This window comes from Asterias rubens, chromosome 4 (assembly GCF_902459465.1).
Source record: "Asterias rubens chromosome 4, eAstRub1.3, whole genome shotgun sequence".
NCBI lineage: Eukaryota > Metazoa > Echinodermata > Asteroidea > Forcipulatida > Asteriidae > Asterias > Asterias rubens.
In genome coordinates, this window is record NC_047065.1 from 3002899 (window position 1) to 3026076 (window position 23178).

The 23178-nt window shown below is 36.5% G+C and overlaps 1 protein-coding gene across 2 annotated transcripts in view; it reads left to right on the forward strand.

Moving 5' to 3' along the window:
- LOC117289203 (WD repeat-containing protein 89-like) overlaps positions 1-22573 on the forward strand; it is a 70871-nt gene extending 48298 nt beyond the window's left edge. Inside the window, exons 8-16 of one of the 2 annotated variants that reach the window (XM_033770213.1) lie at positions 8849-8912; positions 11065-11088; positions 14248-14379; positions 14916-15002; positions 16560-16604; positions 17194-17282; positions 18522-18627; positions 18867-19031; positions 19486-22573. In XM_033770213.1, coding sequence (XP_033626104.1) covers positions 8849-8912; positions 11065-11088; positions 14248-14379; positions 14916-15002; positions 16560-16604; positions 17194-17282; positions 18522-18627; positions 18867-19031; positions 19486-19560 — 787 coding nt within the window. In that variant the 3' untranslated portion in view covers positions 19561-22573. The remainder of the gene's footprint in view (positions 1-8848; positions 8913-11064; positions 11089-14247; positions 14380-14915; positions 15003-16559; positions 16605-17193; positions 17283-18521; positions 18628-18866; positions 19032-19485) is intronic. The other variant, XM_033770214.1, reaches the window with a different exon arrangement.
- Positions 22574-23178: the final 605 nt, after the last annotated feature.

The following is a 23178-nucleotide window of genomic DNA, read 5'->3' on the forward strand; positions in this document are numbered from 1 at the left end:
AATTTCATTATAATTTCTGGGGGAAAAATTGTATGGTTCCAGGGTATATTTTTTTAACGTGTGAATAAAAATGTCAATTGAATTATGACAAGCAGGCGCATAACTGAGAAATAATTTTGTCCAGGACTTCTTTCTTTGGGAAAGACCGGGCATGGACTCTTTTAATTGCTGTAGATGTGGTCAGTACTGATGGAGGACATAATGCTTATTTTGAAGTAATTCAAACTAAAGAATGGCGCACATTTACTTCAAATTGGATTAGCCATTAGACAAAATTCACACATTATGAAAGCTGGGTTTTTGTTCAGTCTGATTTCAATGTAATCTGAAGGATTAATTAGTTGTGGTGAATTGAGTAATTCACACAACGGGCAGAGTAGCATTTTCCCTGCAGACCTACGGAGAATAAGGTTAAGTGTAGAGCCCAAGGCAAGTGTCCTCCGTGGCGTTTGTTCCTCTCCTCTAATTAGATTCTTCAAGATGTAATTCAAGATTGTTTCTGAAGTGAGATGCTCGGGAGACTTTTTGGGGGGATGGCCGAGTGATCGGTAATTTACAGTTGGGGCGTGCTCCTTGAGTAAAATGTCTTTCCAGTTTGAGAAAAAGGAAAGGAAGTAATGAAGTTGCATGTTGGACAGTGGTGAAGCAATCGGACAACAAGTTGTCACCATTTTTTAACACAAAGTGAAACTTTAGAGAAAACTGCAATTGACGTTAAACTGTTTTTGAAATCATTGCTTCGCAGGTTTTTTTCAAATTTAAACTTGAACAGTTAACCAGCCATGAAAGTAGAGATGTTAATTGTTACAAACAAATCTGTGAAATATATGACTCAACAATGAAAAAAAAACCACCCTTGTTGCACATTGTGAGTGCCTTCGGATGCATGAAAAAGCTTCCAGGCATGAAGTCTTTTTAAAAACTTGAGCGAGAAATTATCGCTCTCTCAAAACTATGTTACTTCAGAGGGAGCCATTCCTCATAATGTTTTAAACTACCATCAGCTCTCCTTTGCTCATTACCAAGTAAGCTTTAAACAATTTTTTTGAGTAGTTATTAATAGTGTCCAGTGCCTAAGAAAAAGGTCTTTGGAGAAAATATTAAATATGGGTGTAGTCGCCATGTGCATCTTGCAGGTGTCGAGGGAATTGCTCAGTTGTTCTAATAGCTGTTAAAGGCCCTTTTTGAGGGGGGGGGGGGGTAGCTTCCAGAAAAGCAGGTGTTTTTTTTCCAAGCCTACTGTACTCATTAGGTTGAGATAGGTCACTAGTCTCTGCAAATAGAAGAAATTGACTGCCGGGTCTTCGGTTGAGACTGATACGACAGCTGGATCTACAAAATACTTGATTGCAGGAATTTTTTCATTTTTTTCCCTCTAGCCCCTGGCGTGAAATATTGCCGACACTTTGCAACGGCCACTTATGAATTTTTGTAATAAACATTAAATAAATGACTGTTAATTTGACAGTCCTTATAATTCAATATTTAGCAACAATGTTTGTTTTTACCTCGGCAATATTTCTCTATCCATGTTCTTTATTGAAACGTTGAGTCGTTAACCACGTTTTTCAAAGTTTTTTTATAGAACCAACACTACTCACAAGACATATTCACATGGTGTTACCGCAAACCTCTCTTAGCTATCCATTTTTATTAAGTCAAAATTGATATGCAGTCCATACAGATTTTCATAATTCCAGGTTTGAGATATAACTCATCACACTCGCAATACACATTTCTGAGAATATTGGAATTGCAGAATCCATCCGGTTTTTTGGTCATTTGACTAGTCGTTCACCATTATTCCTGAAATACTTGGCACAGAATATGCCCATCCAAATTTACAATTTCCTCATAGGGTGCCGTTTACCAAGGAGAAAAAATCTTGGTGCCCTTGCCCTTTCAAAAAACAAAGCATACAGCCATGAACCAGCTACATGCTTCAAATTCTCCAATAAGCTCTGCCTAGCATAAATCCATGCCGCTCCCTGAATAATTAACAACGCACAAATACATTGGATTTGAGGCATTGCATGGTGAGGTATCAATATATATTTGGTTTTCGTTAACACCATGCGTATATCTACTTTAGAGAACTGTTTGTTCTTTAGAGAAGAGGTCTTGCTTTTTATTCTACTATCGCGGGGTTGAATTTCTGAATTCGGGAGACTTCATAGTTCTAAAAAGAACTGTCCTGCTTTTTAACTACTACCTGGGCGGAAGGTAAAAAATCGGACGGGACTACTACTTTAGCTTTTAGTGGATCGTTATTAACTTCACTACCGTGGAGTGAATTCTTAATTTCATTTTGACTAGCTTGCTCTAGTCATCGTCTCTATGCTACTCCCTAAAAAATACTTGAATAAAGCACAAAAAATCCCTCAACATGAATTCCAGTAGAGAATGAGATTGTAAAGAGGACTTGATGAACATTTCTATCAACATTTGAATAAGCAAGCAGGAAAAGAAATTCAGCGAGGAAACAAATTCTTCAAAATGAATTCCAGAAGAAAATGAGATTGTAAGAAGGAATTGATGATCATTTCAATCAATGCTAGTCAGATATTCTACATGACCCAGGGGAATACGGCAAGTAGATTTCACTTTACATAACTTACACAAACTGTCTCGTATCTGCATTAATGTTTTTTTCTCCTCAAGCACATCTCTTCGTCTGACTTGTGTGTCAGTTACATGGACATGTATTATTCAAGCTTAAAGGCACTGGACACTATTGGTAATTACTCAAAATTACTTTTAGCATAAGAACTTATTTTGGTAACGAGCAATAGAGAGAGTATAAAACATTGTGAGAAACGGCTCCCTCTGAAGTAATGTAGATTTTGAGAAAGAAGTATTTATCACTAAAATACGTGTTTGAATTGATTTTGAGACCTCAGCTGAGGTCTTGAATTCAAGCATCTGAAAGCACACAACTTGTGCGACATATGTGTTTTTTCTTCCATTATTCTCTTGCAACTTCGACAACCAATTGAGCTGAAACTTGACAGGTTTTTATTTTGTGAATATTCTGAGATACACCAAGTAAGGAAGCTAGTCTTTGACAATTACCAAAGGGGTCCAGTGTCTTTAAAAGCTGATAAGTTGCTGATATCTTAGCGTCTTACTGTCTGTCTAATTTTAGAGTTTGTATGCTGAAGGGCTTTTAGCAGTAACAAAAGCTTCACAATATCTATGTGTATTTTCAAAGTTGTAATTGACAATGCTAACAAATGTTTCTGCATGTTCTCAGCCCAAAGTGCTGAATATATTTGTTCCGTACCACTTTGTAATTACTATTCTAGACAGCTCTTAAGGAATGATATTTCAAAAGCTTTTTATCCATGTGAATAATCTTTAAAGACTTGAACTTTTTTTGTTGTGTTGATTGTGCAGAAATAATCTTAAAAAAAAGAAAGTAAATAAAGTACAATTTTGTAAGTAAAAGATGAGTGCTGCCCAAAATCATATATACATATCAGGTTAAAAAATGATTGGTGGGTAGCTGCGTTCACAACAAAACGTGAGGATAATGATAGGGGACCTAAGTTAATATGAGGGATTGAATTTGATAGCTACAAGATAGACTCACATCTTGATGACTAAAAATTATGCAATTCAATTCAATTTGTGACTTTCGGTATTAATTTAATAACATGATTGGGTATGGTTTTTGAGGCATTGCATGGTGAGGTATCAACAGATATTTGGTATGTGTATCTACCTGGCAGGTAGAGTTTGTTCTTTTGAGAACTTGTCCTGCTATATATATATTCTACTACCGCGGAGTAGATTTTCAGAATTCGGTAGACTTCTCAGTTCTGAAACAAACTGTCCTGCTTTTTAACTACTACCTGGGTGGAAGGTAGAACATCGGCCGGGACTGCTACATTTGCTTTAGTGGAATGAACGAGGGGACTTCTCGTGACTAACTTCAATATCCACAGAGTGAGTTCCTAATTGTGTTTCGACTAGCTTGCTCTAGTCATCGTCAAGTAGACAACCACAAACCAAATATGTGACCCACTCTGCGAAAATGAGTCAGATGTCGCCCAATGCATTATTAAGTTATGGACAGTTTAATGTGGAAAATGTAAAAATAAAAAAATAAAAAAATCTATAGTTGCATGGTTAACCTTTAGAACACTTACTTTTAGGCAATAAAGCTATGAATACAACAATTTTGTGGTCATACTTATGTCTAATTTGTATCCTTTTGCACGAAATGTTAGTTTAAAATATCATTTTACTTGTAATTCGTTTTTCACCAAAAATGGTGTAATGGCTAATTTCAAACGGGAGTAACTCAGCAACGCAATAACCTACATTACTGCTGCTGATGTGTTCTTTACAGCCATACATATAACTCAATTCTTGAAATTGCCTACATCTGACTCATTTTCACAGAGCGGGTCACATATATAAGATTGAGGATTCCAAGATTTCTGGTTTATTTTCTTCTTGTTGAAGCACATCTCGTTGATGTCTTGAAGCCCCACCCTTCAGCTCCTCAATCAGCAACATCTCATTCAATTTGAGACAAGCAAGTCTGTTCATCTGAACCAGAGACTACATCGAGCTCAAGAGATAAATTACTTGGACAGTTGACGTTGCCGGCTTTTGGCTCAGCCAAGGTTTCAATTTGTAGTGAAATGTACCAGAGACTAGTGTGGCACGAAAAAGCAATTTCAGGTTGGGCGAAATTTACACTGCTACGTTTACCTTGCCAAGGGTAGGCGTGTACAGAATTGCATTGAAATGAGGGACTGAAACGACTTGAAAGTATTGGAAATATTTTTTTGGGTAAATTGGGAAATTTGCTATGACCCTGTTCTGCAATTTTATTATTAGAAGTAAATCATAATATTTACGGGGAAAAGATGTGGAAGACTTCTCAATTGCTCAATCTCTCATAGTGTTTGTATCCGGTAAGACTTAGTTTTCCAAATTACATATTTCTTCAAAACAAAAAGATGGTTTGTTATGTTTTTGAAAAAAAATTAAAAAAAATAAACACCTTTGTTGCACAAGTTTGTGTGCTTTCAGATGCCAGAGAAAGGTTTTAGGCCTGGAAATTTTTGTGAGAAATTACCTCTTCCTCAAAACTGCCTTAAGGCCATTGGAAACTTTCGGTAAACAGTATTGTCCAAGGCCCACACTTCGTGTATCACAACTTATATATAAAATAACAAACCTGTGGAAATTTAGGCTCAATTGTTCATCGGAGTCGAGAGAAAATAACGGGAAAACACACCCTTTTTTCCGCACGTTTCGCCGTGTCATGACATGTGTTTAAAATAAATCTGTATTTTCGTATCGAGAATTGATATTGTTTTAATGTTTTCTCCAAAAGTAAAGCATTTCATGGAATAATATTTCAAGAGAAGTCTTTCACCATTACCTTCTGTAAACCCTGTAAGTTATTTGTAAATCTGTGAACTTTTTGTTTGTTTTCTGTACCGAAAGTGTCCAATGGCTTTAAATGCCCTTACTTCAGAGGGAGCCATTTCTCACAATTTTTTGTACTATCAACAGCTCTCCGTTGCTCATTACCATTACTTGAGTAATTACAAAACGTGTTCAGTGCCTTTGAATCCTGTGAGGCCCAGGTGTACAACCAAGCTATAATGGTTTTCCCATCCTAGCAATATGGAATAATTACCGAGCATTAATTGCTGTCTTTAACTTAATGACCTACCAGCCTTAATTATGATCAGCGGCCTTGATGAACTGGACAACATTTGTTGATGTGGATGTTACCATGGTAATGAGATACATTACTTCATGGCAATGTACCTGTTGATAAATAATTAGACAACTCAGTAGGTCATGCGCGTGTCCCATTGTGCATGATTGGTGTGCAAAGGACTTGGGGTCAGGCCTGGAATTTCACGGGGGGCCACAGAAGCCATGGCCTGCGATGCCCCTTGTCTTGGCCTTGGTGCCCTTTCAAAAATTCCCACAGACTTTAAGATTTTCCAATGGAAGTGCCCTTTTTTAAAATGAAAATGGCCTTGCCCTCCCAAAGATGAAATTCCAGGCCTGTGGGGTGAAATCAAAAGTGCAAAGTGATATAAGCAGCTATCGTGTCGCAATGATTCTGAAGCAGTTCGGCACACAACTATAAAATAAAGCCTTCGAGAAAGACTGCTGGCGTCGAAAAAATCAGACCATTAAACTATTTTTTTTGCATTTATACTATTGGTTGGTAAGCAGTTTGTAACAGTTACATGTAACTCTGTTTTCTCATAGTAACTCTGTTTTCTCATAGTAACATAAAAAGGTAAACTATAGCAAGGCAACTTGTTGACATATTATATTTTCAAGATGGCGTTTTTGCTTATGGTTTATTCGAAAATGAGATTACATAACGGTCCAAGTTGAAGGTTTCCTCTTGTGTCTATTAAAAAAAATACAAAATAATGGTTATTTTTTTGTACAAATTTTGTTTTAAGCATTTTAAAAAGAGCAACGGATTGAGTAACAGTTGTTTGTTTTAGTGCAATTCTGACTTGACAGACAAGATATTGTGGAGATGTTTTTAGTCTTCTTATTTACCTCTGAACTTCAAATACCACGTCTAGTCTGTCCATATATCTACAGCTGCTCGTGCCAAACTAGGAGTTAGGAGTCTGACTGACTTAAAGGCTAAATTCTGACAGGTTGTCATGGGGAGCTAGTCAAGGCTAGCCTCCCTCGGGCATTAGCGTTCGGCTTTTTTTCATCCTTCCGACCATTCCCTATAAGATCTCTGTCCCTCCTCTGTCTCCCCAAGTGTAAATCATTCTTATTTGCATTATGGATTGTTCCTTGTCAATGTCCTGTTAATAAAGGGAAAGAGTGCAGTGGCTTTAAAGGCACTGGACACCTTTGGTAATTGTCAAAGACCAGTATTCGCACTTGGTGTGTTCCAACATATGCATAAAATAACAAATCTGTAAAACATTTGACTCAATATTGGTCATCAAAGTTGCAAGAGAATAATGAACAAAAGAGAAAAAATACCCTTGTTGCACATATTTGTGTGCTCTCAGATGCATTTTTATAAAAAGGCTTCAGGCTTGAAGTCTTTAATTTTTTGAGCGAGAAATTACCTTTCTCAAAAACTATGTTACTTCAGGTATATTTTATCCAGTGTAAGATGTAGCCCTCTTCATTTAAGGGCCATCCTTTTCTATTTCTTGCAGTTCTGGGTCCATGTTGTTCCTGCATATACCCTGATGTCATCTCTCCATCTTCTTTTATGTCTACCTCTTTTCCTTTTCCCTGTCCTTGGTTGCCAATCTATTATTCTTGTGGTCCATCTCTTGTCATTTCTTTGGGCAGTGTGTCCAGCCCATCTCCATTTTTTTAAGCTTGTTTTATTGTCCTTATGATGTCTATTACTCCATTTTTCTTTGGTATTTCTGTGTTTTTAGTCCTGTCTCTAATTGATATATTTAGCATTTGTGTCTCTCTATTGCTATTTGTGCTGTGCAGAGTTTATGTTCTATCAGTTTGGTTGATGTCCATGTTTCTGCTCTTAACATTATTGTTGATAGCCCACCAAGTGTCATACAGGTGTGTTTTCATCACCAAGTATTCCTTGAACCAAAAAATGGGGATATAGAAGGTGGAAATCCTGACCCAATCTCTATTGATTCAGTGCAAAATAATGAATAACTCTGACCTCTAAATTTGACAACTGATCCGTCAGAGGTCTTATGATTGATTGATGTCCCTGCCCTCTATTCCTCCACGGTCATTTGTAAAACCACTGGCAATACAAGGACTTCATCGGATGTGCGGATATGCAGGCACGGCGCTGAATTCAGAATCTATTGATTATACCGTTTATATTAGGACGCCATGATGCACAGGTTGTTGTTTTTTGACGGCAGTTGGAAGTCAAATTGTGTTTATCTTGACCCGAGTCTTACGGCTGGGAAGAGATGTGCCTTGTTCAGCTCTAACGAAAGTGAATTTGTCCTTAACTTTCAAAGGGTTCAAGTACTTTGTTGTACAACACAAACGTCCACAGGTTTAAATTAAACTTACACAGTTTGAAGAGAATGATGGTAGAAAGCTTCCCTTAAAATATTACTTGCTGAGGTGCTGTAGTTTTTTAGAAATGAGTAAAATGATTTCACATAAAAGAAATTTGTCGTAGTGAGACAAACAAATTATTTTAGCATGTACAACAGATTTACGCGACTCTCCTTAAAACATTGCTGTGATGTACTTTATTGGCCATCAGTAAGGTTTAATCTTTGTTTTGCAGGACAGTCAAAGTTCACTTGGAGTATTACAGTTTCTTACGCTTTGTCAGTTTCTATTCTGTACATACTGTAGCTCTACTGGTTGTTACCATATTTTATGAGAAAATAGAATTAGCTGTTGCAAACTGCTGACCAAACTCACAGGACCTATGGTATAAAATGCAAACAAAAATAGCTAATGCCCTTGTGTTTTCCGACTCAAACAAAGGCTGATATACTTTACACATGTTTATCTTTTTGTTAAATAATAGAAAGTGGAGAATATTTTTTTAATATTTTTTATTTGATTTGATTTTGTACAGCCTTCGAGAAAGACTCTGCTAGGGTCGAAACGTCTGGCCATTTACCCAGACCTATTTCTTGCATTTATTCACAGGTCATTTTGGTTGTTAAGCAGTTTGCAACAGCTAATTATTTTTTCTTAGAGTTTTTTTAGCTGACACTTTGCCAGTGAAGTCTTTAAGGATTGTGGTTTTGACTTATTCTTCTTTATGTGAATATGAATTACTCTATTTGTTAGATCTTCCACTATTTGTGATGAATCTCAAATAAAGATTTTCCTTTGTCTTTTTGTATCTTCATTCATGCAGGGATTGTCGTTCAACCAATCTACTTGGAGCTTATAAAGAATCCCACTCAGACGATATCACCCAAGTAAGTATCTGCCATCAAAATATGTGAAAAATATGTGGAAAGTATAAAAGAACCATTTCAGTGTCCTGAGGTGAGTTCACAAAGATAGTCCTATTTTTAGGACTAGTCCTAAGAGTTATTAAAAACTTGCGGCTTAAGCCCTAAGCTAGGATGAGTAACTTGTCCTAACTCAAGATAAGACTAGTCTTAACTCTTTGTGAAATCCAACCCCAGAGACTTATTTCATTATGGGTATTTTTGGTGGTTGTGTTCAGGAAAATAATGTTTATTTCTATTCTCTAGTTTATAATAATAAGAAAATAACCAGTAAACAGTTTTTTTCCCGTCAAGGGGTTTTGGTCGTCTACATCAGGCAAATTTTGACTGTGGTTCAGAATTACTTTGAGGTTTTGGGGTTAAATTTAGTTTTAAAAACACTGAAAAGAATAAATGGTATTCTTGACAAGACAAAGTTAAAAAGTCCACTCATTTTGTGGAACTTTGTCATTCAATGTGTGGAATTGTTTTAGGAATTGTTTTGTAAAGTTGACATGCCAAATGATTTTACTTTGGGTTCCTCTTTATAAAATCAGAATGAACTAAGACTTGTTGTGAGGCTTCCAATTTATTTAAAATAAAAAACAAGTTGCCATTGCTAGGCAAATTTCTCTCATTTTGTGGCATTCAGTTTTGGGAATTGTTTCATAAAATTGACATGCCAGACCCAATTACTTTGGGTTCCTCTTTATAAAATCAGAATGAAACTGAGACTTGCTCTGAGGCTTTGATGTTATTCATTCGACTATCTATTTCCTTTGGTAAAACAAAATACCATCGCTAGGCAAAGTCCTCTCATTTTGTGACACTTTGGCATTCAGTTTTAGGTTTAATTGACATGCCAAATGCTTTTACTTTGCGTTCATCTTTAGAATCAGAATGAAACTGAGACTTGGTCTAAGTCTTCTATGTTATTTATCGGACTATCTATTTCCTATAGTATACAATAAAAAACAAGTTGCCGTCGCTAGGCTGTTGGTAAGTGCAACATGTCACTAGTGTATTGATCTAGTAAATGAATTGTACAGTTCGAGGAGATTGGTTGTATGTTTCAAAGTGTCGGACTGAGTATGTGGTTATTAAGAACCCCCCTCCGGGGGCCGCAATACTAAAGGTTGCCTAGTAATACCATAGTCCCTTTCTGTCTCCCCCTGGGTGATATCGAGTGTAAGGCGCAATTAAGAATCATAGACACATTTTGTAGTCGGAGTCCGTCCAGATGAAAAGATTTGCCGACAGAAGAATAGAATAATGAGTTTTTTTATGTTTTATAGTTCACTCCATTCATTATAAATACATTAGAATCGTGTGATTTTGCAGAGTGTTTACCGTGTTACTCGGCGCCACTGGAGATTTTGTTAATAGAAGTACTATTTATTTATATGGGATTTGAGGCATTGCATGATGAGGTATCATAATTTGGTTTGCCGTATAACACCAAGTGTGTATCATCTTGCTAGGTAGATTATTTTCTTTTGAGAACTTGTGTTGCTTTATATTCATCTGCTTTATATTCTACTTTTCAAAACTGAGAAGTCTCCCGAATCCGAAATATTTACTCCGTGGTAGTAAGATATAGACAAGACAAGTTCTCAAAAGAATATAACTACCTAGCAGGTAGATACACACATGCTGCAAACCAAATGATATCTTTATTTTTTATCAAAAAGAAATATCTGCTGGAAATTGTTGACTTGTACTTTGGTCACATAAGACTCACACTCAATAAGAAGACTGTCTTTTCTGACTTATTTGACTATTATTTTCAAATGAGATATGCTTAATTATGACCAAAAAAAAATCATTTTCACTGAGGAACCCTGGCTTGGCAGGCAGATTTATGAAGGCAACAACCTCCAGTGGGGGTGGTACACTTAAACAATTAGAAGCAATTGCTCAAGAAGGTTGGGGGGAATTATATAACTGCAAAAAAAAAGTGAAACTTAAACTGTGATCAAATGGACCATCTTTTCAGTAAATTAACCCTGCATGGTGGGTTTGAAATTCTCCTTGGTTTATGGGTGCTCATTATACCTCTGAATATTCATTAGACTGTCACGCTTCGTGGCAGTTTTCTGTATAAATAATGTTAATTTCGTGTTTCTTCTTCTCATAGCAAAACCCATATGTCATTCAACAGGTATATTAATATTATAGATGTCATTCACACTGGTTATCACTGCATGTTTTTATGCATGAGTTAGGATTCCTTTGTAAACCACCTGTTAATTAATTGTACTCACCTGTGAATGTTGTCAAGTTGGTCCCTTTTTTTTTATTCTTTAGGAAACATGGTCAAGTTTTGTTGTGTAAGGATCACTTTTGTTAGTCTATGAACAGTTGTACTTGTAGCTACAATCCCGGCCAAAATGCTTGGACATTAAACATTCTCTCCCCCGTCCCCCGCTCAATGTTTGACTGCTCAACGCAGAAGACCGTGCAATCAGAACCAACATTAAAAGGGGGCAGGGGGCCCCACTGAGATTTTGCCGAGATTGTAGACTATTTTAGTGGTGGGCTCTTAATCCAATTTAGTCCACCAAGAGCGACTGGTTCAACAACATTATTTTTTTTTTTAGATATGGGGCCTTCATTGCTGAAGTGCAATCTGGGGGAAATCTGTGCTCGGCAGAAAAGTGTATTTTTACTCGGAGTGCTGGGCGAAAGTCACATTCACTAATTAATCAAATCAAGATTTTAATAACAAATATCTCAAAAGAGATAACCACATGGTGTTTCTGCAAACCGTTCCAAGCCAGGAATTCCATCTTTGAAAGGGAGATGCAATTTTCATTTTGCAAAGGGCAATTCCATTGAAAAATCTCAAAGTCAATGGAAAGCTTTTGAAGGGGCACCAAGGCCAAGACCAGGGGCACAGAGGCCATGCCCTACGTGTAATTCCAGGCCTGAACCTCTTTTAGTTATTCTTCCACCATGCAAAGTTTCAAATTTTTACTTAAAGACACTGGACACTATTGGTAAATGTCAAAGACCAGTCTTCTCACTTGGTGTATCTCAACATATGCATAAAATAATAAACCTGTGAAAATTTTAGCTCAATTGGTTGTCGAAGTTGTGAGATTAAAACTATGAAAGAAAAAACACCCTTGTCACACTGAGGTCTTGAAATCAAATGCTTGGAATATTTATTTTTTTCTCGAAAACTACGTCACTTCAGAGGGAGCCGTTTCTCACAATTTTTTATTCTATCAATAGCTCCCCATTACTCGTTACCAAATAAGGTTTTATGCTAATCATTATTTTGAGTAATTACCAATAGTGTCCACTGCCTTTAAAGTCAAGACTAACAAATCGTACGTCATTGAATAATAATCCTTTTCAAAATCAATAATAACATCAATGAGTTAGGAATATATGTAATATTCTTTTGTGGCTGATGCTGAAGTGAAAATTAAATTATTTGAACAATGGTTTCAACACTTAGCTGCTAGAACTCAACGCTGAGTTGTTATGCAGGATACTGTCTTACTCGTAGACTAATAGTGATGCACATTATTCATGGTAGACATCACTGGCTGCATCCCATAGGAGTTTTTTAAATCGAGCTGCTTCTTAAAGGGGCAGCTTTGCCTTCGGAAAACTGTCTGTAAAAACATCCATAGTTTACATTAAGTTTCTTTAAATCTAGCTGTTTAAAGGGTTTGGGTGCTTTTTGTATGACACAAAATAATAATAATAATAACTGTATTTGTAAAGCACCAAATACAAGACATAAGACTCAAAACACAAACAATTTCACTAAAAATAATTTTTGTCTGTACAACGGATTTTCGCGACTCTCCTAAAAACATTGCTTTGTGATTTTCACTTTTTTTCCCTCAAAAACTTGATGACTAATGAGGCTGAAACTTCTACAGGTAAATTCTACAAATGGTATCAAACCCCTTTAAATCTAGCTGACTTTTAGATGTGCCAATGTAACACAAATCAGCAAGATACATTTGGTTTTGTGAGAAATCCTTTTAAAACAAATTTTATAGACAATTAAGACGTGAGAAGACCAAGTGAGAAGACTGGTCTTTGACAAATCCCAACAGTGTCCAGTATCTTTAAGAGGAATTTTTCTCTTAAGAGTGTCCTACACAGAAAGATGTCAACACTGTAACAAATTTGTCTCTCAACGAGACGCTAGTTTCATCCATGTGATGTGTGAGAAAGATTTGATGATGAAGAAGCTGATATTATCAGCCGATGGCGTCATATAGGGAAGGCTGTCTGAACTTTCTTGCATGTGTTGCTGATAACAATCATAGTCTTGTCTCTACAGTGTCAGAAAAATATCCATTCCACCAAATCATTTGTTATATATTGGTAAAAAGAAATCCATTTCTTCAACCATTTTGTTGTGTGTGTATTCGCCACTGCATTTTATTTGATGTTTTTTAATGTCTTATTTTATTTATGTTATATTATGAAAACCTTCAGTTGTTTATTATTTTTGCAAGACTTTTGTAAATGTTCTTTCCTTTGTTTTGACAGTTTTTTCTTTTTTAACAAACAAATTTATTAAGGGATTTATGGGTTTTTTTTTCATGTCAACATTTTTGTCATGAGAGATAAGGGACAGAATTCTAAATATATACACATATTTAAAAAGTTTCTTATTTGATATGATTAACAATAATCTGCAGCATTTCTTTATTCCCGATGCAAATTTAAGATCTATTAAACCGTTGCGGTACCCACTGCTAAATGATTCAAACCGCCTCTAGCTACCGGGCATTCGCAGTGGTCTAGTTGGTTAGACATCTGCTCTAGATTGGCAAAGGTCGCGGGTTTCGAATCCCAACTGAGCAGTATGCGTTATCGCCAATGCAAATGTAACATCTATTAAATCTACAGCTTGTAATGACAATTAGTGAGGGACTCAGAACTTCAAGTTATTTTTTGTTGTTGACAATTTGTCGTTGTAATCCAGTCAATGCAACTTTAAAGGGAAGGTACACTATTGGTAATTGTCAAAGACCAGTGTTCTCGCTTGGTGTATTGGTGAAAATGATGAAAGAAAGAGAAAAAAACACTTGTTGGACGAATTTGTGTGCTTTCAGATAGGAATAAAAGACTTCTAGCTATAAGTCTTTTAATATTTTAGTGTGGAATTACCTCTTTTTCAAAAACTACGTTACTTCAGAGGGAGTCGATTCCAAAAATGTTTTATACTATCAACAGCTCTCCAATGCTAGTTACCAAGTCAGTTTTTAAGTTAGTATTTGTTTTGAGTAGTTACCAAACGTGTACCTTCCCTTTGAATCAACTGTTTGATGTTGTTGTATTTCAGGTCAAGTTTCATCCCACAAAGCCAGCGAGTCTAGCGACAGGGTCCACCGATGGTTTAGTTTGTGTCTTTGACATCAGTCAGAGCAGTGAAGAAGATGCCTTAGTGACGACACTAAACTCAGAGTCATCAGTGGTGAGTAGACAAACAGACAGACAGACAGACAGCCCGCCGGCAAACACACAGACTGAGGATTGCTTGAAACATTGTTCCTACTGGAACATAATTCACATACAGACCAATTTTATAGAGCAGCTTAAAGACACTGGACACCAGTGGTAATTTCCAGTCCTCTAACCTGGTGTATCTCAACATCTCAAACATGTCCACTGCTTATAAGCAGAAAATAGCGGCGAATAAATTTATTTGCTAAGCAAAAGATAAGTCACGCACTGACAACAATGCAAACTTAATGTAGTTTGGGCTGGTAACCTGATTCTGCTAAGCAATTCTTTTCTGTGCTTAGCAAGTTTTTGTTGTAATTCATTAACATAACAGTATTGTATGTAATCTTTCAATAATACTTTAAAATTCCTGTGATGTTATTCCCATCAAAGCTCTTGTGAAACCTTTCAACCTTTAGAGAATATTGTTTTAGGGAAAGTATTTCCTATGAGTTTGTGAAACTGTGAAACTTGAGATGTGATACGTGACTTCTTGTTTGAATTCAGAGTCGGATTGGTTGGTGTGGCTCCAACAGTGAGTATCTCTATTGCTTGACGCACACTGAGACTATTCTTATATGGGATGCAGTAGAGGTAAGTGTTGTGTTTACAAACCCGTTGCTTTTCCATGTAGTGTTTACTTTCCCTAATATGCAACACTGAGGGCCCTATAAGCGGACTGCTTGTTACGCGCTTATGCGGACGCCATGTTTTCCATGGAGTTGAGTTATGAATAAAGTTCATGTTCCAGGCATACGCTCATTATCTCTACAAACACCAAAGTAAGCATCTATCTCACTTTCAATTTCAAATTTTGTTTTTTATATCAAATTGTAAAAATATGACAATCTTTGTTATCCAGGGGCAGAAAAACACTTTTTGAAATGAACCAACTCACGTCTTGGACGTACATGTACTTTGCACGTGTGTTTACTATACGCATTGCAGGCAAAGTCTGCCTCGATTGACGTCACAAAAGGGGTAGGCGGAGTCAGCCCCCCAAACAACTTTATATATTTTTTAAACATATAAATCGTGACAAACAATTACTAAAACAATTGTTTTATTGTTCGTAAGCATGTACTCTTATGTTTGAAAGAAAACAATTCCAGGTGACTTTAAAGCCATGATTTATAATCATTAAGCGTACATCCATGACAGCTAAACTCATTAAAGTACACCTGTAATTAATCACATACGAACACCTCTTAAAGATGGCATCACACTCCTTAGAGTTAGGAAGCGATTATTGAGAGAGTTTCTCAATCAAGGACACTCTCGCAACTGGGCTGTTTTTTCCTAGAAAATGTTAAAGGAACATTACAGAATTTGTAAGAAAAAAAAAATGTGAAGATCAGTCACAGATTTATGTAAAACTTACACGGTCTAGTGATGATGGTAGTAGAAAACATCCCTTGAAATACTTCTGTATGAAATGTCATATTTGATGAGAAATAAATAATCTAATTTCGCATTTAGACTTTATCGCTCAGGGGCGTTTTATTCATTTTTTCTTTTAATATTAAGTGTGTCATCGGTGACCAAGATGACCAATAGATCTCAAACTTCTATGGGTTTGTCACTGTTTGGTGGATTACATAAAGTGCTTACACTGCCAGCAACTGTTTTGTTAGCAAAAAAAAAAACAATTCTGTAATGTTTCTTTAAGAGATAATATTTTGCTTTAATGGGTTTTTCTGGATGTTGACTTAGGACTTGAATAATAATAATAATAATAGGCCCTAACTGTAATAATATAGGTATTTATAAAGCGCCTAAAGCACTGTACAATAACAAGAACAATACAAGGAAACAAAACAAAAACAAAACAACAAAGGATTTAATGACGAGGCTGACTGAAAAAGTAGGTTTTAAGGTTTTTCTTGAAGATGGCAGTTGAAGATGGTTCCCTGATGAGTTTGGGTAATTTGTTCCATTCCTTCGGTCCACGGGAGAAAAAGACTTGTCTTTCTTCGCATTCTCAGTCTTAAGATCAAATCATTTTTTTTTTATGTCTAGAAGGTAGACTGCTTGGAAGAATTAATCGAGAGTTGTCTGCACTGAAGCACCGGATGTAATTATTGTCCAGCAACATTTTCTAGACCTTTCATGTTATTAGTTTCTTCTTTCATCTCCTTTTTTCCATTGCAGTCTTCCGTTCTCACAAGATTTGATGATGTCAGAGAAAAACTTGCGGTAAGTGTGAATTTTTTATTTATTTTTTAATTTGCAAAAACAGTTCATTTTTTAATTTTTTGTATCACTATTTGTCACTATAAAGGCCGGTTTATAGTCGGTCGCGCGATGGTCGCGCGACGGAAATCTTGTGCGCAATCCTAAGACTGAGGCCTAAAAACCGCGTCTTTTTATGATTGCGCGTGAAGATTTCCGACGCCCGACCATCGCACGACCGACTATAACTCGGCCTTAAGTTATCACACCAGAGCGAGTGTAATACGGAAAAATATAGCGTTTCTGCGTCCCATATCCAACAAGGCCGAAATGATAACGTATTTATCTTCAAGCAAATTTGACACGCAGTTAGAACACACAAGACGCAGGGTGTGATATGGGCGTGCAATATGGGCGTGCAATATGGGCTTATATCACACTCCTTGTTGCTATGGATTGACCAATCGGAATCAAGGATTCATGCCTACTTGAAGATAATATCATTTGTTACAATATTGAGATGTATGTCACTGAAATGTGTTGTTCAGTACTTGTTTTCTTGTGTATAATATTTTTATCCCAAATTAATCACATCTGTCTCTGTATTTTGTAGGAGGGTGATCAATGCAAAGTGGATTATCTTGTGGATTGTTTTTACCATTCACCTCTCAAGTCACTGGTCGTGGTGGGAGGATCATTCACGTAAGCTAATTAAAATCTTTTTAACAAAAATGCCAAAGTGTGACCGGCAAAGCTAGAGGTTGTTATTCATGATGAACTACAAAGGTTTATTTCGAACTTGATTTAACAATGTTAGTTATTGATAACCAACAGTTTATGGCCTGCGTTTTGACCCAAGTGGAGTCTTTCTTGGAAGCTAGTAGACTCTGCTAGGATCAAGACTTCAGGCCATTAACGCTAATTTTTTTTTGCATTACCGTAGGTCCTTTTCATTGGTAAGCAGTTTCAACGGCTTATTTTATTTGATATTAAATTCATTCAGTTTTACTTGTCAGTTTTACCTACCAAACATTTGCCTGTTATTACAACTTATGGTATATTAGTAGTTTTGAAGTTATTTACCCTGTCATTAAAAAAAAGGGTTATAAATAATGAATAGCACTCAGGAGAGACAGGAAAGCATTGTAATAATGAAAAGGTATGTAACATGGGGTTGTCATAAATCTTTACTCCTTACTGTCAAATCGAACCAGTTAGCTTGATATGTCAAATGTCTACTCAAATTTGTTTCTATGTTGCGAATGTAAATGCGATATCAATCTTGACATCACAAACACGCAAACGAATAATTTGCATCAGTTGAAATGCAGCGAAGTTCAGGGCTGTGGCATCAAAATTCTAGCGGTATTCGCAGGAAGTATGAACCGGGCGTAACTGTCTTTATCTTGAAATGATTTATTCATGGATTCTCTACACTTCTTTGACGGTCAATGCCTCTGTGTTGCTTTAATATGTCATAAAGACTTCTAATGGAAGTGCCCTTTACAAAAATGAAAGTGATCCTGTATCATTGAAGATGAAAGTCTACGTCTTTAGTTCCCCAGCCCCTGGACAAAGATATTAACAAAATAGGGAGACCGCCAACATAGGGATAGACAGCACAGTTTGGTAGAGCGCCAGCACATTAATCCGTAGGTCGTTGGTTCAAATTCCGATATAGCCAAATTTTTCTTTGTTGAACCCCAAATCATTTCAAACTTAAGCCCGGTTCATACTTCCTGCAAATGCAAATGCGATACAAATTTTGACATCACAAATTTGAAAATTACTTGTGCTCAATTTCTGTGAAACATTCGCAGCGAAAACAGGGCTGTGACGTCAACATTTGTTTCATATTTACAGGAAGTATGAACCGGCTTTACCCAGTCAGTTTCCCTGGTGGTTTGCTATTTGATAACCATTGGTTGTTCTTCTTTACAGTGGCGATCTGAACCTATTGACTGTTGGCAGAGAGAGAGTTCATAAAGTACGTTCATTACCGACGGCCCACTCCGGGGTGGTTCGATGCCTGCACTGGGACAATAAGGTGAATTGCTTTTCTCCAGAATATTTGCATACTCTTTATTTGACAATTTTTTTTCCCCGCTCTGTCCTCAAAGACAAATTGGGGTGAAAAATGAAATTCTAATGAGCAGGCTGATCAGCATTTATGTTTTCAACATTTCGAGAAAGAAGACAACATTGTTGCTGTAAGACTTTTGTCAGTCCTGGCAAACCTGCATTGTTGATGTCTTTATATAACAATTATCATAATTTTTCTTGAAGTCTGAGAGTCTGATCACAGGTGGAGAGGACTCCATGTTGACAATCTGGCCTGGTAAGGAGCCGCGGCCCCGCCCAACATCAACAGCAACGACCCCCACCTCTGCAACCACACCCACTAACCCACCAAGTATGAGACGGGCAGAGAAGAGAGGAGCAAATGCAGGGGTAAGTGGCAATAAGATTGAGGCCTTTACTTTGTGGTCAAAAGGCACTGGACACTATTGGTAATCCCTCAAAATAATTGCTGGCATAAAAACTTGGTATTAACAAGCAACGGAGTGCTGTCTTTGAGAAAGAGGTAATTTCTCACTCAAATAATAAAATACTTCAGGCCTTAAGCATTTTTTAGGCATCTGAAAGCACACACCAAATTTGTGCAACAAGTGTTTTGTTTTCATTCATTATTCTCTTGCAACTTTGATAACCAACATTGAGCTTAAATTTTCAAAGATTTGCTATTTTATGCATGCTGGACTACACCAAGTGAGAATACTGATCTTTGACAATTAATAATACAAAGGTGTCCAGTGCCTGTTATAATCAGAAACCTTAAAAAAAAAAAAAAACTTTAGAAATAAAAGTTGTACTCATTGAATACTTTGTTGATTTACTTTTTTAGGATGACCACACAGAAGTGACCAAACGAATGCAGAGAATGAAAGTCAACCACACCCGGTCAGCTACGGTCAAATGACTACCAGAGAGAATAGAGCACTACGAACTATGTACGCTGCTCTCATAAGAGATATAGACTCTTTGGAATTTACTTAAACTTTCAACAAACTCTCAGATGCAGTGGTCAGCTACTATCAAATGCCTACCAGTCAGTGGGTAGGAAATGCCTACCAGTGGGTAGACATGCCTTCCAGAGGGTAGAACATGCCTACCAGTGGTTAGAACACACCTACCAGTGGGTAGAACACGCCTAACATTGGGTACATAATGCCTACCAGTGGGTGGTAGAAAATGCCTACCAGTGGGTAGAAACAATGGATGCTGCTCTGATAAGAGATGTGATGTCTTATATTATCATCTTTCATCGTCAAAGTATTGTTAATCTTTGGATTTTTCATCGGCCTCGTTGAATTGGAGTCTTGGAGTAACCTCTGAAGTTTTTTTCTGCATCTGGACGCCTAGACTGGTCTCCTGTCCTTATTATCCACAAGATGAGGACAGGTATTGGCTTTATATGTATACACATGTACGCCAGATTTAACTGCGAATCTCCAGAACCATGAAAGCCATGTGAAATGCTTGTAGGTCAAAGGTGATTATGTACAGATCTCTGGCCTAATTCACGAGCCTTGAAGTGGGACGTCAGATATTCAAGCTACCTTTGGACCTCTTGCCCTACAGAGATGTGCACCAATATGCAATGTGACCACAAGAGGGCAGCGTTCATGTGGACCAGTATAGTTGATCACTTGGATCGAAGGATGACTCCATCCAGTCTCTTGTTTGTCAGCGTTGATTAAAGGAAATACATGGCTCCAAAGTCAGACTGCAGTATTTGAGTCCATTTAAAACTCTTATGCGTTAACTACAGTGTTGCTGCTGGAATTTTGGTTATTTGAATTTTTCAGGATATCACTTTTATACTTATCGTTATCTTGATTATGTAAAGAATAATTGTATTCTTTGAACTTTTTGTAATTATTTTTGTTAATATTTTTGTGTGAAATTATTCTGAGAAAAAAAGTCAGATTACTAATAAGTTGGTTATGTAATCTTTTCTCACTCTTACCTGGGCACAATTTTATGGCTCTGCTTACTGCTAAATTCTGCGCTTAGTGTCACCATTTGCCGCTAACTGTGCAAGCGCTGAATTTCTGCGCCAGCTGTGTAAGTAAAGAATGCCTAGTAGCAAGGAGTGCGCATAAGAAACATTTCCCTGCAAACCCATGAAGTAAGTGTGGAATTCCCTGCTTCGGTAAGTGCCGATTCTTTGCTTATTGGTAAGCAGAGCCATGAAATTGGGCCCTGATCACTTACTCTGGAAAACAGATTTTCTTAACAAGAATCTGAGTTTGCGCTTTCCACAAATTGTAACATTACTAGTCAGACAAGTCATTCAAAATGATGATTATATTTAAACATATTTTTGATATAGTCCAGTGTAATCTTTGTGTCTGTAAAATGAAAAAAAGTAAAATGGAATAAAGTGAAATTTTCAACAGGCTTTCAAGTTTAAGTGCTATGAAACCAGTGGGCTTTGTGTACAAAACTTTATTAGTAAAATGCACTATGTATTAAGCACTATGCAAACAATGTCATATTAATGATATTATTATTATTACAAGCATGCACAGTTTGTAATAGTAGAGGGCGATAGACAGTATTATCAGTAAAAATTCATTTGGAACAGAACAGTATTTTTGTCAAAAAGAAGGATCGTCATAGACTCTTTGTAAATGGTCTACGAAGCTCCAACAGCATGAAGGTCAAAGGAAGAACTAAGGCTGTGTCTGAAGCGAAACTTTGGCTACGGCTACGGCTAGATCGGTGCGTCCGTCAGTGTTGAAGAATAGGGAGAAGTGCGTGATCTAGCCGTAGCTGTAGCCGAAGTCGCTTTTTCTGACACAGTCTTTCAATGGCCAAGAGTTTTGCTTGGAACATTGAGATCCAAGATGGCGACCATTGCCGGGGGTCAATTGACTTTCTTTATGGTACAAGGCTGCCATATTTTTTTCTCCATTTCAAATCAAAGTAACCAAGTCGAGGTTGGAAGGAACTAAAAGTCTGGTTCTTATGTGTGCAGCAAGAATCAAATTGCATAACTGTTAGAGCTCAAAGGGGCTTAGACCAAAATGGTGTACCAGATTATCCAATCAGACTTGGCTTCAGAAACATTTCAATCTATTTGGGTTTCATTCTGTTGAAAAGTTAAAATGTTTTGTTGGGATTTAAGTTTTTCATTAATCCACAGTGACAAGAATGATAAGGAGAATGTAACTTAAATCGAGTTACTTGTGATGACAAGTTGTCATGGAAATTTAAGGTTTGATAAGAGGTTTTTTTTTTCCAACTTTTAAAACGAAAATATGTTTTTCTGTTCCCTTTAGCCATCTAGAAGTATTAAACTGTGAATGTGTCATATGTCTTTCACTCTGCTTCTCAAAAGATGTATTTTAAGTCAGTGTTCACTTTTGGTAAACAGTTCTCAAAATTATTCCAAATACTTTAATAAATAATAGATTATATGATAGTCAAATGATTACTATTCAGATGTTTCATTAACCCAAAAGTGAAAATTAATACGTATTAATGATGTGTTATTTCGGTAAAATCTTTAAAAAAATAAAATTCACCCTGAATGTTAACTCTTAACTAAAATATTGCAGAAGAAAATTAACTAAAGAAAACATAAAGTTGATCCAAGGACTTTATAAGGATGGGAAATTAATTTACTGTTTTAATTTTATTTTTAGGAATCACTATTTCAAAGAAAAGAAATAAACGTTGTTTGTTAAAGTTGAAAAGAAATACAAAGTTGACAAGAGAAAATATAAACATTATTTGTTTTGAATAGGCCTATGTGATGATACTTGAAGTTTTGGGCACAACAATTTGCCAACAATTTATTCTGTTTAGACACAGAGAACGAATCCTTTATTCATTATAGAAGAAGTCTTTCAATGGATTTACAATGAAGCATGGAATCATTTCAGAAGAATATTATTAAAGAATGTCATCATTTTATTACATAACTTTCACGTGTTTGAGTATATTTTTGTGAGATATTGCAGACACAGAAAGCCCGTTTTTTTTACAAAATTTACTCTATGAATACACTTTAAATAGTAGTAAACTTGCGAGAACATTCTTTCTCCTGAAGACGAGCAGAGTGTACTGTTCGAAACGTCGAGACCAAGCCGGCTCTTTTATAGAGCCTATTACATTTCCCCAAACGAGATTCAACAACATGGTTGTACCCGCAAGTTTGTTTATTCTTAGTATTCGCACATTCAAAGCTTCAAACGTAACATAATTTACTCTGATTTCTACTTGACTTTTAGTTAAAAACATTCAGTCAAAAGAAACAGTTTTTGTTTATCAATTAGTTTCGATTCATCTGTGGAAAATGTCAATGGATAAATGACGTAAAGGTATATTTCGAATCCTTTTAAGGAGTATACAGCCAACTACGTTTCCAAATCTGCATTTGAGTGGTTTTCCGCAACTGTCGCTTTCAACCTTTGTTATGAAATTGTCATGAAATAACTATGTATTTTTTCCAGCAGTGCCCCTGAAGGAACTCTTGCATGTCTGGTCGTAAAATATGTTTTACTACTAAACGATGGTTTGTCAAAAT